Here is an 18,505-nt window from a genome sequence, read left to right on the forward strand (position 1 = left end):
TAAGTGACAAGTAGATTTTTTTACCTATTTACTTAAAAAAAGGTAGAAATACCTAACTATTAAAGGGGTTCATTAGTATTATCATTATAAAATTACAATTATGTAATTTTATGGCAAGCATTTAAATCAATATTGTGGTAAGGAACAGCATTTTGGGACGGTTTCAACAGTTTGTTGCAACTGTCCCTACAGTGATAGCCATGATAAAAATTGGTATATTAGCTTAACAATATATCATTGGCACACGGTAGCTATGCCTATTAGAAGCTAAGAACGCACAGAAAAAAATGTTATGTTTTTACAATTCGTCACACAAACAACTTAGACACTATGACCAAAAATCTAATCTTTAAAAAAAAATACTTTTTAACCAAGAAATGGATTTTGGGTAGAATGACTGATCACATGTGGCTGATTTCTTCCAGGAAGTATGAAGGGCCAATAAAGTGTGTGTAGTATGAATATAATCTCTGTATCTTATTCCTGCTTGAAGAAATAAGCAATGTTGCAACTGCCACACGTTGCAACTGTCCCCACTCTCCCCTACTGAATGCTACAACCGTATAGCAATAGCGCCCTCACGTGCAGACTTGAGAAATAAACAGAAAAATGGTACAATGTATTTTCTTCATGTTATTATATTATATGAATTCAGAATTAAAGAAAATAATTTTAATTGGAATTTGAACTGGAAAAGCAGGAATTAGCCTACTGAATAGGCTCAAAGCAAAGAAATTCAATATTCACAAACTTTTTGCGAACAATCCTTAATAATGATATCGTTCATTTGGACTATTTTGCCTGTTGATTTACTGATTAGTTACTCTTCTCCAATAATTAATTTAAATTCAATACACTCAAAACAATAAACATAGTAAAATAGGCCTATTTCAACTTTGCCATACTTTTTTCCTGATTTATTTATTTGTTTGTTTTTTATTGCCTACATATTATAAAAACTTATAAACAGGCTATTATACACAATTAGAGCATTAAATATAAATATGAAATATTAAAATAATAATATATGTGACCCTGGACCACAAAACCATTCATAAGGGTCATTTTTAAACTGAATGCTGAATAAATAAGCTTACCGATGATGTATGATTTGTTAGGATAGGACAATATTTGGCAGAGATACAGTTAAAAAATCTGGAATCTGAGGGTGAAAAAGTTGTCCAAATGAAGTTCTTAGCGATGCATATTACTAATCAAAAATTAAGTTTTGATATATTTACGGTAGGGAACTTACAAAATATCTTCATGGAACATGATCTACTTAATATCTTAATGTTTTTTGGCATAAAAGAAAAATCGATTTGACCCACACAATGAATTTATGGCTATTGCTACAATATACCCGTGTTACGTAAGACAAAAATATATATATAATTAATTATTTAGGTCGATCATATCTTTAACAGAAATGTTCTTATTTTATCAGCTTGATATCACACAACAGTTCATTTAGGTTTTTATACATGTTATAATTTTCATATGCTTTAAAAATGAATTTAATTAGTAATAGGAAATTCGAAAATTATTATTAAAACCTACAACTGAGAATATTCATTATAGAGATGGTTTCGCTAATTGTACGTGGTCTTTATCACAGCTCTGGGTTACATGACACTTTCGGTCAGCTTCTTTCTCGCTCTATCTACATTTGTATAGGTTACACACTGCCGTTTTAACATAAAGACTCTGCCTTTTGTCTGCATCGCCAAAACTTGTATTTAATTCAGGAAATACAAAACCAGCCATTGGCTGAGGGTCACTCCCTAAACTCCACTATAAACTCCACCCTGATTTACATAGGACAGGTGTGTGCACAGGTGTGTGTTTGAGGTTGAGTAGATAACTGGTGGCCGCCCTGCCAAACGGACAGTAATCAGAACAGACAGCAAGATTTTTACTGAAATCCTCACTTTTTTTTTATCGCCGTTTGTTGTACGTGACTCAAAAATGAATACGACTGAGTTTCAGCTGCCTCTGACTGAGTATGATTTCGAGCGTCACTTTGATGAGAGGTTTGCTATTGAATGGATGCAGGACAACTGGTAAAATCCGTGTTTGATTGGCTTATACATTTATATGTATTAATACACCTGCCACCACTGCTTGGAAGTCCAGTATAGATACATTTTTTGGTGTTTTGTTTCGTCTCTTTCAGGAAAACGTCGTTTTTATTCGGTGCTGTGTATGTAGTGCTAGTGTTTGGTGGGCAGCACTTCATGAAGGAAAGAAAAAAACTTGATCTACGTAGAGTGTTAGTGCTGTGGTCTCTCAGTTTGGCCATTTTTAGGTAAGTAAAAACTATAGTGTTCTGTTTATAGAATATCAGACTCACCCCCTTAGACTTCTTTTATTTGTATACACAAACATGCACAATCTAAATGGGGACATTTTTATAGACTAATTGGTGTTTTTATATAGTTATAAATATTTTGACCTAACCCTGATAGAAAACAGCATTTACAGCTTTTACAGTTGTTAAAATGTTTTTATAATTTTTTTTTTTTTTTTACACATGAAGATGGTCACAAAAGGTAGTTTTGTCAGGTTTAGCCCACTTCTGGATACAAATTTGTCCCTGCAAATATGCTTATGTGTAAGGGTTATTAATTTTAACTAAATGTAAAACAATAAAAGCATTTTATTACTTAAAATAAAAGTTAAATCAAATAAAATATATAAAAACATTAAACTTGGTTCTCAACGCATTTAAAATGAAACTGCTTATTTCAATGTGACTGACTTTCATTTTCCAGCCTGTTACAATACTCAAAAACCAATCAAAGTGGTGTACTGAAGTCTTAAATGACTTGAGATGCTTCTTTGCATCTTGTGGCGTCACTGTGGTTTCACACCTCCTTGTAGTTTTACTTTGTTGTCGGATATTAAGTTACATAACATATGGTTGTACCAATAGGAAACAATATCTATTGTTCACTGTGAAAATGCTGTTTGAAACGTGAGCATTCCAAATGAGACATTTGTGAGATTTACCACTTCATGTTATTCTTAAATCTTCAGAGACTATTGTTTCAAATTGGCTTTGGTTTCACTTGGGTGGGGGAAGGTGTCTTAGCCCCATCTCAAAAGAGAACAGAAATGACAGCGAGCACAAAGTAACTGTTTGGCTGCTTGTATAAAGAACAATGGAATATTGTGATTGGGAGGCAGCAGTGACCCCTGGTCACATGCTTTTTAGATCTGCCACAGCAACTGGACTTTCACCACGTAGTGAATGTTTTGGTATTGATTTAACACAGAAACTGCCTGCTACCATAGTGATGTTTCTGTTTGACATGCCCAACATACAAGTCGTGTTTTTTTTTCTTTTTTTTTTTTTTTTTTTCTCCTCCCCCACCCGAGTTCACTAGAGGCCAGAATTGTTTATCATGAATACCGTTGTTTTACAGTTGTGTCTTTTCTCTTTCAGTATCATTGGGGCGGTGAGGACTGGGTGCTTCATGTTGTACATGCTCACAACCAATGGCTTTAAACAGTCTGTCTGCGATCAGAGCTTCTACTATGGACCGATAAGCAAGTTCTGGGCTTGTGCCTTTGTGCTGAGCAAGGCTCCAGAGCTAGGTGAGCCTTTTCTTATTCATTTATTTTGGGATAAAAATACCAAAAATGACTATTCTGTCATTTGTTTACCCTCACCTTGTTCCAAACCTGCACTCTTAAAAATGAAGGTTCTTTATTGGCATCTGTTGTTCCCTGAAGAACTTTCAACATTAATGGATCATTTTTATCAGACAAAAGGTTTTTTAGTGGAAAAAGGTTTTTTTAGAACATTTCACACGAAGGCTCTGTTTACGTCAGTGCTTTTTAGTTTTAAAATGGGGTTTTAAAATGAAAACGATAATACACTGCCATTTTCACTGATTGAAGACTTACTTAACTTACTAACTTGGATCACATTAACCTTAATAATAAATCCCATTATAGCCTTGATGTCATTGAATTTCAGTGAAAGTTGTACAACAATCAGTCGCCACTTACGGGTACCATAGGAATGAATGAGAAGTGCCGTAAGCTGAATTCCACCTGTTGCAAAAAGTCAGTGACTTCTCCCATAAAACAGCATTTTTTTTTTGTGGTAAAGTCTAAACTAAAAATAGTTCAATCCAAAAGTATTGTTTGGCATAAAACATGTTGAAGATTAGCAGATAGGCTGTCGATTCATTAAATAAGCCGTTTCCTCTAAAAATCTGGGTCTGTGTTCACAAAACATTTTATCTTGCCACCAAGAGTTCTCCTAAATAGCAGTAAGAGTTTTCTTTTAAAACCTATTAACAAAGATGCTGAGACAAACTTTTATTAAGGAATAGAGAGAAGTCTTAAGATAAGAGTAAGGGTTGGGTTGGCCTCATTGCTATGAATGATGTCAGCATGCTTATTAACTATGCACATAGTGATTGGCTGATAGGGAGGAGTCTCTTTCAGAGATTTGTTCATAGAAATATTGTAGAGTGCGATTATGTTGCCATATTCAAATTAAGTTTTTAAAATGGAGTCCCTAATTAAACAATTGTCAGCCTTTTACATGTGCTTTTCATAAACAATTAGCTGATATGCATATAAACAGCCTTTCTATTAACAAAATAGAATAATCATAAGTCTTATTTCTGTAATTTAATTAGTTACTAACCTAATTACTGAACTCAATACTGTGTATAGACTGTAGAACATTTATATACAATACAATAGTGGATTTAACATCAAAATTTTAAGTCTAACCATTAAATGCTTGCTTTTTATGTACTCTTCTCACTTTAAATACTTTGAGGTAATAAGAATATTGGTAACTCTTTAGTGTCCAATTTTCACGATTAACTAGTTGACTATTAGCATGAATATTACTGAAATATTGGCTGTTACACAATAAGCACATCTTAATGTCTTATTCTGCAAGACTTTTTTCTAAATCCTTAATCCCAATTCATAAATTTAAATAAATATAAGCAGTAATTAGGAGTATATTGAGGCAAAAGTTCATAGTTAATAAATGGTCAGAATTGGACCCTAATCTAACCAGAATAATTTATGTAGTTATCTATTATTTATGAAGAAATTAAAAGTACTGTTTAATGCATATCCTTGTATCATGAACTTGTCAAGGTTGATATAGGATTTAGAAAGTAATTAGTAATCAGTAAATTGTGTTTTTTTTTTTTTTTTTTTTTTTTTTTTTTTTTTGGAAAGAGTAATTTGTACAGTAATCTAATTACACTGTTAAAGTTATTACTAACTAGTAATTACTTTTTTAGATTAACTAGCCCAACACTGGTAGTAAGTATTTAAATACTTTTTGAAGAGAGTAATATGTACAATCTAATTACTGTTGAAGATATAATTACTTTTTTTTTTTTTTTAGAGTGGCAATGGATGTAAGTGTAGGCTTAAACCAAATGTCGTACCATCGATTTTCCCCACAAGAAGACTAAATGCCCCAGAATATTGACTGAAATCTGCGCTGAGAAACTCCTTCAGTGGCTGCAGCATCATAAGCATCAGCATGTTTACTTCCTGCCAGGATGGCATCTAGCATTTCTTGTCTCTGCTGTTTATAAGCTCTTTCAGGAGCTGTGCTCTACTAAAAAGCCTCAAATCCATCAGGGCTAAAGTAGAGAGAACAAAGACGCTGGTCTTTGGGAAGTTTTATTCATTCACAGGCATCTTCCCATTCTGTGCTCTTTTTCTTATCACTATAGGAAAAGCAGTGGAGACTTGCATCACTTCTCTTGTTGCCCTTCGACTGAAAATTACAACCAAAAGCCGCTCAATGTGGCATCATTTGGCCTTTTATTTACTGAGTTGTGTTGTGGTAAAAATAGCAACAGGTAGTGACACTAGCTCACTAAGTGTAACCATTTCACATCATTGAAATAATGATGCTCCCATACTCAAATATGTTTAAAACGATTTAAATAACGCCTTTCATGGGTTTTCTTAGTTATATTAAGCCATGCAAGTCTTAATAATCAGGGTTCCCTTTAAGTGTGTGTATGACATTCTTTTTGTTGTAATGAAAGTCAGTGGGGTTCAAAACAACATTGGACATCACTGACTTTTACTGCATGAGTAAATAAAGACCACTTCTGTAGCTAAATGTTGATACAATTTTCATTTTTAGCTTATTTAACCCTTTAATTGTTTGTAATTTTGCCAAATAATTTTGCACTTGTATTCTAACACACCCTCACTTTTTCAGGAGACACCATGTTCATCGTCTTGCGCAAGCAGCGGCTGATCTTCCTGCACTGGTATCATCACATCACCGTGCTGGTCTACTCCTGGTATTCCTACAAAGACCAAGTCGCCGGTGGTGGTTGGTTCATGACCATGAATTACACCGTGCATGCGTTCATGTACAGCTACTACGCTGCTCGAGCTGCTGGACTCCGTGTGCCGAGACCCTGCGCCATCATCATCACTTCCTCCCAGATTGCTCAGATGGCCATGGGGCTGGCAGTAAGTGCACTAGTGTACCGATGGATGCAAGATGGGGATTGCCCTTCTTACATAGATAACATAGTGTGGGCTTCACTCATGTATCTCAGCTATCTGCTCCTCTTCACCTCTTTCTTTTATCAGTCTTACGTGAAGGGTTCGAAACCCACAGGCATCAAAACTGAGTAATATGCAGCCCTGAACTTTCAGTTTGAATGTGTGATTTTATTTCTGATGGTTTGCCTTGTTCAAATACAAATTATTTATTTAATGTTTTAAAGCAAGGTGAACAAAGATGTGTGTTTTCTTTTAAACTGTAGCCAGCTGTGTCTCATGCTTTGAGGGACATTATTTTCAAGTTGGTATTAGCTGAGCAAAACGCATTTAAATACAACTCTAGATTTTGCTGTTGAGACATTTTTGGAGGCTGATTTAAATCCTATGGGTTTCTATGACTTTCCCCCCCCAACAGTTTCTAATCTTCAAAAGTCCTTTGCCGACTTGATAACAAGGCCTGAACCCAGCTAAAACATATGGTGTGTGTTGTAGCATGTGCCAAAATCCTTGTAATCTTACTTGCAGTCAAAGAACAAGTGAGTGATTTGTCAACTTGAACTTTGTTTTAATTTGGCAACCCTTTCTAAATTTCATCCATTCTGTACAAGCTCTCTTGGGTGTGTAGGCATTGCTGCATACTAGTTCAGTGTTTTCATGATGTCACAGAAACTTGAATTATCTGTGCTGACTGGTTGGACAGGTTTCCAGCCATTTAAATTGGCCATTTTTGGCTGGAATTTTCTGGAAGGACGACACCCATGTTCTCTCATTCTGAGCATGTTTCTGTCATGAGTTCACTGCAGCTTTCATTCACTGACGAAACAGTATGTAAAACCAGCTGAGGAATGATTGATGTTAGACTCTCACCTTTGATTAACCCATGAGTGGAGTTAGAATGAAATTGTTCCTTTCTGGTTTTGTGGCTGTGCTGAGTACTGGATTGGTGTTTGACAGAACTGTTAACTGTCCCTATCATGGTGTTTGTTACTTGAGTCATTAATTTAATGCACGGTTGTATTTATGTATTTATCTTGTATATCACAGTCACGTAATTCATTTTATGGTTTTGGGAGTATTTATTTTTCCACTGAAATTACAATGATAAGGTTTCCATCTAAATGATCATTTAAATAGTGTGTTATGTGATAGAGAACAATCCTTTGAGATATTCAGTGGAATTATGATTTAACATAATATAATCTGAAATGATGCTGCTACCGTCCAGGATTTGTGTTGTCTGCTTCTGGTCTGTTCTCTGGTCTCTCCTGTCTATTCCTGTTTAAGACTGTGAAAGACTTTGTCTACCTTTGTATATTTCAATTTTAAAGGACATTTTGGTTAAAAGTGACTGAAAATGCCTTGTCTTAAAATATATTGGACATTGCAGCCATTTAATGGCAAAGTTGAATGTAGTAGCACTAGCCTACATTATAAGGGATAGTTTACAATTTGTATATTTTTAAAAGGAGAAAAATGTGATGTAATAAAGGTGCAGAATGTAAATATTTCTTTCCTACCATTCATCTGTACAAGTTCTTACCTGATATGAAGTGATTATGATTAATTTATTTTCCTTATTAAATAAAACTGTTTCTGTAGTTTTGTGTGTGTATCATTCTTTTTATAGATTGTTAGCGGACTGGTTTTTCTGAGAAGAGCTGGCATATCTTATGCATTAACGCATGCATACTTTTGTTAACAGGAAGTTCACATATTTCCTGCTCTGTGATGGATTGTAAAACTAGATGTAGGTTGGTGTCTCTTTTCCCCCCTTCTTTCAGTTTAAATGGGCCAATCACTTTTATAAACCAAGAGATGGAGAGCTGCTGTAGTTGAATAGGACTCTGGAAGTTTCTAAAGAAATGTTTTTTTTTTTTTTTTATCACATTTTTAGTCTCAGAGGTTTTAATATTCAATAGCTGTAGATGAAAGCACCCTCTGGAAATATACTGGGCCCATTTTTCTACTAGCAGACAAAAATATGATTGGGCACTAAACAGCCAAACATTGACCCCATATTTTTCATGACATTTAAGTGACACTTCTCACCGCCCCACTGGAACCATAGGTTAAGTGACTTGCTGGAGGGTACAGCAGCAGAGATACTGTGAAATTGAGATCTTATTAACTCTTCAGTGCCTGGTTCTTCTATAAAGCATCAACATTCATGTATGGCCAGCAATGTTTATTGCTTTTGGTAGCTACAAATTCACCAGCTGCCACAAGAATAGAGTACCACAGTGATGACAAGCTCTGTGACCAACTAAAGTTTATGATTCTTATGGTCTACAAATCACATCTTTTATGCATTTTGAAACCTACAATCACCAGAAGTAAAAAGCTAAACATTGGGTATAAATGACCTACATCGCCTGACATCGCAATTGCCTGACATTCCTAAAAGTGAGTTAAAATAGTTTTCAAAAGTGCAATTATAAACACGAGACTGTAAAAGCAGACTAATGAGTAAATGAGTTGTTTAATGTCCTTGACAACCTCTTGAGACATTTGTTAGCTTTTTTCAAGACAAGTGAAAACTTGTAGTACCTCAGGGGGTATTTCTGACGTATGTAGGCCATGTTGTAAAATGAAACATGAAAATATCTCAAATATCTTGAACTTGTTTTTAACCACAGCTGTTATTTTAGGCGCTTTTAGAAAGCCTATTGACTTCAGACTTCTTGACGATGTAACCATAAATGCTAAAACTCATTTCTGAATTTTGGGCTACAAAAACACATCTCCGCTGCAGTGCTCAGTGTACATGTTCACTTTAGTTAGCGTATTTCGGCTATTTAGTTACATCAGAAGTTGAGGTAACAAACAACGACTTTTTCGAGAGGCACTCTCCTTTTACAGGTAAGAAGCCAGCAATTATTTGAGTTTAGTCATTCCATAAAATCAACTGCAGTAAACTTTGTAATGTTTCAATGCATCTGATTTTAGAACTGAAAATCGTGCCACAGTATTAATGCTATTAAAGCTCAATGCTACCACCTACCGCTCTGCCTATAGAACAGCTGGACTATGAGGACAAAAAGGACATTTCAAACACGGAAATAGCCTACAGAAACATACCGGTAGTAACAGAAATTTACTCTTCGTATATCTGCATATTAACTTTCATAAAAAATAAAGGTTCCAAACGAGTGTTTTAACATCAATGCACAAAACAGTTTGGCCTCCTCAAAGAACCTTTTGGTGAAAAGTTCTTAAAAGAACCATTTTGCAAATATCTAATCTGAACACGATTGTTCCACCACAAAGGACCTTTTGTACAATGAAAATATGCCATGAATGTTGAAGATGCTTTATGGCACCATAGATGTCAATCAAGAACCTTTATACAGTGTAGTGTACAAAAGTAATGTTGCTAAGTAATTGTATACAAAACAAATAAATGAAAACTTTCAAATTTGCACATTTATCTCAAAGTAACATAAATTGATTGGATTTAGACTACAGCTGAATGCAGTATCAGCTAAGAGGGTGTGTTTGATTAATGGGGGGATGTAATGCTCTAAAAAAACAACAACTGGAAAAACTTCAGTGATAAATTCTAAACAGTCTTGCCAAACTATTTAACAAAAACTTTCAGATCATGCATTTTTTACATGGGATTTTCATTCAGTAACCAATATTAAATTATCTAAGAATACAAATAAGATGAACCTGGACTTCACTGAAAGCAGTCCAAACATCACTTAGCTAAAGAGATGCCATAATTTGCCAAAAATCATTAGGCTATTAAGATATTTTGTAAATTACCAATCGTAAATATATCAAAACTTAATTTTTGATTAGTAATATGCATCACTAAGAACTTGATTTGTACAACTATAAAGACAATTTTATCAATATTTAGATTTTTTGCTCTCTCAGATTCTAAATTTTCAAATAGTTGTATCTCGGCCAAATATTGTCATATCCCTAACAAAGTATACATCAGTGGAAAGCTTATTTATTCAGCTTTTTTAGATGATGTATAAGTCTTAATTTCATAAAATGTACACTATAACCGGTTTTGTGGTCCAGGATCACATTTATTATTTTTTCTTGGACAAAAACCATCAAAATGAACTATTATGTTTCGTATTGGTCTGAAAAGTCCAATTGTAGAGTTCAGCATGTCTAAACTGCTCATCTGCATTGACAAGCTTGTCAGCCACCTTGACTTTGAAACAACTGTTATCCTCTCTGGATCCTCTGGAGCAGACAGAGAGGGAGTGACAGTACTCACACATGCAAACTGTCCTATTAATCATCCCACAAATTGCTCTCCTTGTTTTCCTTTGCTTCCAAACATGTTTCTTTTATGTTCCTTCTGAAAAGAGATCAGATGACACAAAGAGATATCCATTCACAGCCTTTTGCTTGAACTCATGTTAAGCGTGTTGTTATTGTCTTTGTTAGTTAATATTTTCTTGAGTCTATTGTTTGATTGATTACAATGCTTGAATGGAGAGCAATTACAGGAAAAAGACACCATCCATTTACACACTTTTCCAACGTGTAATTCTATACAATATGTTTGATTAATGTGACAAAACAAGCCCTCTGTATTAAAATAGCTTTTGCAAACAAAAATATAAAATAGTTTTGAGATGAACAAATGAAAATCAAATTTTCAAATTATTTTTAGCTTTTGATATTTTCAATCACTTACAGCATACAAAAATCTCAATTATAAAAGTAAGGCCTTTTATTTATAATTTATATATGAATAATATAAATAGATTATTCATATTATATTTAAAATGCAATATGCATAACCAACCAAACAATAAAATAAATAGACATAAAATAAACCCATGTATAAAATTAAAAAACTGTAAAAAAAAAAAAAAAAAAAAAAAAAATATATATATATATATATATATATATATATATACAACAAGTAAGCTATGAGTTATATGAAATGTAACTTGATTTGTAAGTGGTTAAATGTGTGTGCATATATATATATATATATATATATAATTTTTTTTTTTTTTTTTTTTTTTTGACAAAGATGTGTTTGAATGCTTAATGTCTTGGGCTGGCCTTCAAAGAACGTCCCTCATGTCATTCTCATTTCATCCATAATAAGCACTTCTTAATGGGGGAGGTGGGGGTGAAAGGGGGGTCATAGGATAGGGACTAGAGGGCACAGGTATAAAACGGGGCTGAAGGGGTCAGAAAACATATCACTGAGGAGCATCAAACAAGACAGACCTTCACTGGCAGCCTGAGAATTGTAGAACCCCTTTGGCCTCCAGGATTCAACCAGTGAAGACGCAACATGTGGAAAGACAACAGTATTGGTAAGCATTACTGAATAGTGAAAATTAGAGTGGATAGGTTTTAATATGTAAGATATAAGCTTATTTTTCTGAGCTTCTCACTGCATATATGTCACCCTGGACCACAAAACCTGTCAGAAGGGTCAAATTTTTGAAATTGAGATTTATACATCATATGAAAACTGAATAAATAAGCTTTCCATTGTTGTATGGTTTGTTAGAATAGAACTATATTTGGAGACACTACTATTCTGAGGATGCAAAAACAAAACAAAAAAAGATACTGAGAAAATCACCTTTAAAGTTGTCCAAATGAAGTTCTTAGCAATTACTAATCAAAAATAAGTTTTGATATATTTACAGTAGGGAATTTACAAAATATCTTCATGGAACATGACCTTTACTTAATATCGTAATGTTTTTGGGTAATCGATAATTTTGACCCATACAATATAGTTTTGGCTATTGCTACAAATATACCAGTGCTACTTAAGGCTGGTTTTGTGGTCCAGGGTCACATACTATTATTGTGTTATTGTAGAGAAGTATTCATACAGTGAATTGATGTTGTGATGTACATTTTCTAATGTATATAAGTTTTTGCAGTTTGCATTAACTGAAGGATGAAAATTTAGATATCACTGTGTTTAGCTTTACATTTGTATCTTTTTTTTCAGATGCATCTGCTAAAATTTCTGGAAGCAGTACTGTAGCAAGAAGTGCAAGTCGCAGGAAAAGAACAAGTTTCTCAAAGGAACACGTTGAGCTTCTTCGTGCCACATTTGAGACAGACCCTTACCCAGGAATCAGCCTCAGAGAAAGTCTCTCCCAAACTACAGGACTGCCAGAGTCTCGCATACAGGTGGGTCAAACTATGTATAAAAACCCACTGAATTCACAATAATTTAAAGGGACATTTGACCAAAAGAATGAATTCTATCATTTACTTGCCCTCATGTTGTTCCAAACCTGTATGACTTAAAAGACATAAAAGAACATGTTTTGAAGAATGTTTAAATTATTTTATCCATATAATAAAGGTCAGTGGAGTACAAAAACTACTTTAGACACTGTTAACTTTCATTATATGTGACCCTGGACCACAAAACCAGTCATAAGTAGCACAGGTATATTTGTAGCAATAGCCAACAATACATGGATTGAAACACAGGATTGAAACAACCTAATTTTTATTTCATTTTTGGGTGAACTATCCCTTGAATTACGTAAATAAGGAAACAAACCTATGGATTCAAAAGAGGGCCACATATACTTGCAAAAGAATTGAAGTATTGCAAAAGAAAATACAGTTTTGCAAAGGAAAATGAAAGTATTTAGAAAAAAAATGTGCTTTTTGCAAATAAAAATAAAGAATTGCAAAGGAAAATGAAGTATTGCAAAAAAAAAGATTTTGCAACACATATTACCATGGCAGTAAACAGATTTTAAACAAACACTTTCTTGACTCCAACCCCATGTCAAAACAATGCCGGAAAGTGAAAAATATGCAGAAACGTGAAGCACAAAGGGAAACAAAACAGACTAAAATGCAAAATAAAAGCAGCGTTGCAAATAAATTAGGAGCTATGGCCATTGAAAATATGTTGCAAAATGCATTTTATCTCAATAGTTTTATTTGCCTTTACAAAACTTTATTTGCTTTTGCAATACTTCAATTCTTTTGCAAGTATATGCAGCCTTGTTGTGAGCCCATACAACCCCCTTTTCTCCTTGTTTGTATCTCTTATGCATACAAAATCAGCAGACGCACATAAAAACTGGTGAAGTGATATGCTAACAAGGCCTTACATGAAAGCACACTGTTTACTGTCACTGATACCACTGTCAATATCTGAAATGACGTAAGCATCTTTGTGTTTATCTGCTGTTTAGTTTAGAAACCGTACAGCCTGTAAACAACAGACATACCAGGCACAGATAACCATCCTGACTATATGCCACCATAGTTGGATGTCATCCCACAATGATTAACCTGAATCTTTAGACAGGGAAGCTCTTATCTGTACGCACTAGATGGTTGAGTCTAATCTATCAACTGTATTCTTATGAGTCTGACCCTCTTTATCTTGATGTCTCTGGTCATGATAGGTATGGTTCCAGAATAGAAGAGCTCGCACGTTGAAATGCAAAGGTGGAAAGAAGCCACTGTGGCAACCCGAGTCACCGTATAGTGCAATGCAGAATTCTCCACACGCTTCTCACAGGGACGGCAGCGAGTCTGGTGTGGTTACTGGGCCTGTGTGCACTCCACCACCTGCGTACCCCAATCATATTAAAGAAGAAATGGAAAGGGATGGACTTTATGGATGTGACACACCATCTTCCATGTCGATTGGTGACGATTCCGGCTACTGCACTCCTTCATACGGAAACCATCAGGCCAGAGCCATGAACGCTCACTACAGCCCTCCTATACTAAGTCCAGAACATCAGATGCCTCCAAACTGGGCTGCAAGGTATGATAGAAGGTCACCTATGAGCTCCATGTGGAGTCCATATCATCTTGATGCCTATGGGTGCAATCCCAGCTCCATCCAAGGCTTTTTTTACTCTCCGTCTGAGAAACACAGCAGTCTTCAGCCGCTGACCCCAGTCACCCCAGACTCTGACTGTTGGGAGGGTGGTTTGGAAGGCACTCCTCCAGCTTCCAGCTCTTTCTGTGTAGATAACCCAGAAGTTCAGAGGATGGAGAGCCAACAGGAAAGTGGCATTCACCACGGGCCTCTGCCTGAGCTGCCGGCCTTGTCTCTACAGGAGATCCTGGGAGAGCTGCAAGGAGATTGGTGGCAGGGAGAAGGACGAAGTAGCCATCCATCTGAGGACAACCATGTTTATGGTTGAAGTTTGCTGTGTGCAATCTATTTATGACTATTTATTCAATGTATTTATTGCCTAAGGACATGGCTGTTTAATAATTTATTATTTATCTGATCTGCAAGTAACAACATGAGAGATTTCAGATGTTTACAGACTAATTAAATGGGCTTTGATTTTATTTATCTTCATTTTTTTTGCTATTTATTTGATGATCATTGTAAAAGTATAATCATGCAGCTATATGTATATTGTTTACAGACATCTTTATTGACTTCATTTAATTGCTGCACTTGCATTTAAATAAAGATGTTTTTCTCTGTATTTTCTTTCGAAGTCAGAATTTTCTGCGGTTGTTCTGCATGTTTCTTTTTTTTGACTTTAATTAATGGATGACCTCAGTTTCAGAAAGCATTGATGATCATCAAACTAGATTTTGAGTAATGCTGCACAACACAAAGTTTCTGTCATCCATGAGGTGAAATTTCTTGATCAAAAACACTACCATTCAAGAGATTGAGATAGGTAAGATGTCTTTAGTTATTTATTCTAAAAAATATACTGAAAATAGTAATGTTGCGAAATATTAATACACACACTACCAGTCAAAAGTTTTTGAACAGTAGGATTTGTAATGTTTTTTTTAAAGAAGTCTCTTCTTCTTACCAAGCCTGCATTTATTTGATTCAAAGTACAGCAAAAACAGTACAATTTAAAAATATTTTTACTATTTAAAATAGCTGTTTTCTATTTGAATATATTTTAAAACGTAATTTATTCCTGTGATTTCAAAGCTGAATTTGTAGCATCATTACTCCAGTCACATGATCCTTCAGAAATCATTCTAATATTCTGATTTGCTGCTCAAAAACATTTATTAATATTATTATGTTTAAAACAGCTGAGAAGAATTTTGTAGGTCTCTTTGATAAATAGAAAATTTAGAAGAATCTTTTGTAACTATTCAGAAGAATCTTTTGTAAATTATAAATGTCTTTATCATCATTTTCTTAATTTTCTTCATATCATTATCTTTTGATCAATCCTTGCTAAATAAAAGTATTAATTTCTATCATTTATTTCCCTCCCAAAAAAGATACCGACTCCGAGCTTTTGAATGGTGTAGTGTATATTGTTACAAAAGCTTTTTATTTCAGATAAATGCTGATCTTTGGATCTTTATTTTTATCAAAGAATCCTGAAAAAACTTTTTACTCAATGTACTCAACTGTTTTAAATATTGATAAAAATAATACAAATTGAACAGCATATTAGAATGATTTCTGAAGGATCATGTGACACTGAAGACTGGAGTAATTATGCTGTAAATTTAGTTTGATCACAGGAATAAATTACATTTCATATTTATATTCAAATAAAAAAAAATATTTCCAAATTTAACTGTTTTTGCTGTACTTTGGATCAAATAAAAAAGAGACTTATAATTTACTGTAATTTACAAAAAAAGAGACTTATAAACAACATTAAAAATCTTACTGTTCAAAAACTTTTGACTGGTAGTGTATTATTATTATTATTTAAAATATTTTAATATGTAATTTATTCCAGTGTTTATTTCACAGCAGTCTTCAGTATCACATGATCCTTCAGAAATAATTTTATATTATTATCTATGCTGAAAACAATTATGCTGCTTGAATTTTTTTTTCTGCTTTGAAGATTTTTTGATGAATAGAAAGTTAATTGTGCCAATGCTGTGTGCTTCCACCTACTGCCCTACTGTAAAAAAAAAAAAAAAAAAAAAAAAAAAAGAAAGAAAGAAAAGAAAATAAATATATACTGGTAATTTGTTGACATTTCCATCTCCCTAAAACACAATGCAATGATGTGCTAAATTCAGAATACAGGTAAAAAAAAAAAAAAAAACATTTATAATAATAAAAAATCCTTTATTTAAATACAGTACATAGTGCCTTTTTTATGACAAAAATATGCTGAAAGAAATTATTGGTGTAAAAAAAAGAATTGTTTGTGTTTTAAATCATAAATTAACAATCAAATCTAATGGGATTTAGACTACAGCTGAATGATAGCCAGCCTCAACTATCAAAGTGGGTGTGTTTGATTAATGAGGGGTGAAATGGGCCTGTCATTCATACAAAATGTGAGATATTAGTCTCTTCAGGCAGACTCTTCACAGCTGTTGGTAGTCAATACTATCACTTTTCTGACATAAATCAGAAAGTGTGTTCAAGCAACATACAATCTCAAGTCAACACAAGTGATTTACTCCACTCTGATGACATAAAAAATACTTTCAGATTTGATTGAAACAATAATAATAAAAAATGGTGGTAAAAACATAAACTTTCTTTTAGTTTATAATCAATAATTCTGTTTTTCTTTGTAAATGCTTTTTATTTATGACTTTAAGTGTTTCCTAAATATGTGATATTTAGTATCATAACACCAGTTGGGGTGTTTTTAAAACAGATTACTGTAACAGGAAGAGGAGATGTGATTTGCATAAAATGAGGAAAACCAGCTTGAAGCTCTTTGATCATAAAACATGAATGTCAAGAATGGTGGAACCAGTGCTAATGTGGTTTTGTGCTACAGAAGAAAGGCATTTTGGATTGTTAAAATACTAATTAAAAACCACTGGAATTATATGAAACAACACCGGAGACCCAATAACAATATAAGTTCATGAAGTGCATAGTTTCACATCTGGATTGTAGGAGTATGATGAACAAGGGCCTTTCATGTGGTTTCACGATTCCCTGCTTGTAACTGAAATATGTCTCTATTATCTGTTGGAGATGTCTCCACACTCTTTTTCCATCTACAGTCGTGGCCAAAAGTTTTGAGAATGACACAAATGTTAGTTTTCACAAAGTTTGCTGATAAACTGGTTTTAGATCTTTGTTTCAGTTGTTTCTGTGATGTACTGAAATATAATTACAAGCACTTCATACGTTTCAAAGGCTTTTATCGACAATTACATGACATTTATGCAAAGAGTCAGTATTTGCAGTGTTGGCCCTTCTTTTTCAGGACCTCTGCAATTCGACTGGGCATGCTCTCAATCAACTTCTGGGCCAAATCCTGACTGATAGCAACCCATTCTTTCATAATCACTTCTTGGAGTTTGTCAGAATTAGTGGGTTTTTGTTTGTCCACCCGCCTCTTGAGGATTGACCACAAGTTTTAAGATCTGGGGAGTTTCCAGGCCATGGACCCAAAATTTCAACGTTTTGGTCCCCGAGCCACTTAGTTATCACTTTTGCCTTATGCCACGGTGCTCCATCGTGCTGGAAAATACATTGTTCTTCACCAAACTGTTGTTGGATTGTTGGAAGAAGTTGCTGTTGGAGGGAGTTTTGGTACCATTCTTTATTCATGGCTGTGTTTTTGGGCAAAATTGTGAGTGAGCCCACTCCCTTGGATGAGAAGCAACCCCACACATGAATGGTCTCAGGATGCTTTACTGTTGGCATGACACAGGACTGATGGTAGCGCTCACCTTTTCTTCTCCAGACAAGCCTTTTTCCAGATGCCCCAAACAATCGGAAAAAGGATTCATCGGAGAAAATGACTTTGCCCCAGTCCTCAGCAGTCCATTCGCCATACTTTTTGCAGAAGATCAATCTGTCCCTGATGTTTTTTTGGAGAGAAGTTGCTTCTTTGCTGCCCTTCTTGACACCAGGCCATCTTCCAAAAGTCTTGGCCTCACTGTGCGTGCAGATGCGCTCACACCTGCCTGTTGCCATTCCTGAGCAAGCTCTGCACCGGTGGCACTCCGAACCCGCAGCTGAATCCTCTTTAGGAGACGATCCTGGTGCTTGCTTGACTTTCTTGGACGCCCTGAAGCCTTCTTAACAATGCAGTGGAAAGTTTTT

The 18,505-nt window shown here is 34.5% G+C and overlaps 2 protein-coding genes across 2 annotated transcripts; both read left to right on the plus strand.

Moving 5' to 3' along the window:
- Positions 1-1,877: 1,877 nt before the first annotated feature.
- On the plus strand, positions 1,878-8,123 carry elovl6l (ELOVL family member 6, elongation of long chain fatty acids like). Its single transcript, XM_073835065.1, has 4 exons — positions 1,878-2,063; positions 2,177-2,308; positions 3,449-3,600; positions 6,230-8,123. The coding sequence occupies exons 1-4, from the start codon at positions 1,969-1,971 to the stop codon at positions 6,655-6,657; spliced, it is 807 nt and encodes a 268-aa protein (XP_073691166.1). The 5' UTR covers positions 1,878-1,968; the 3' UTR covers positions 6,658-8,123.
- A 3,683-nt stretch (positions 8,124-11,806) lies between these two features.
- Positions 11,807-14,669, plus strand: mxtx1 (mix-type homeobox gene 1). Its single transcript, XM_073833835.1, has 3 exons — positions 11,807-11,828; positions 12,485-12,669; positions 13,917-14,669. The coding sequence occupies exons 1-3, from the start codon at positions 11,807-11,809 to the stop codon at positions 14,667-14,669; spliced, it is 960 nt and encodes a 319-aa protein (XP_073689936.1).
- The last annotated feature ends 3,836 nt before the right edge of the window (positions 14,670-18,505 follow it).

This window comes from Garra rufa, chromosome 2 (genome assembly GCF_049309525.1).
Source record: "Garra rufa chromosome 2, GarRuf1.0, whole genome shotgun sequence".
NCBI classification, from domain to species: Eukaryota; Metazoa; Chordata; class Actinopteri; order Cypriniformes; family Cyprinidae; genus Garra; species Garra rufa.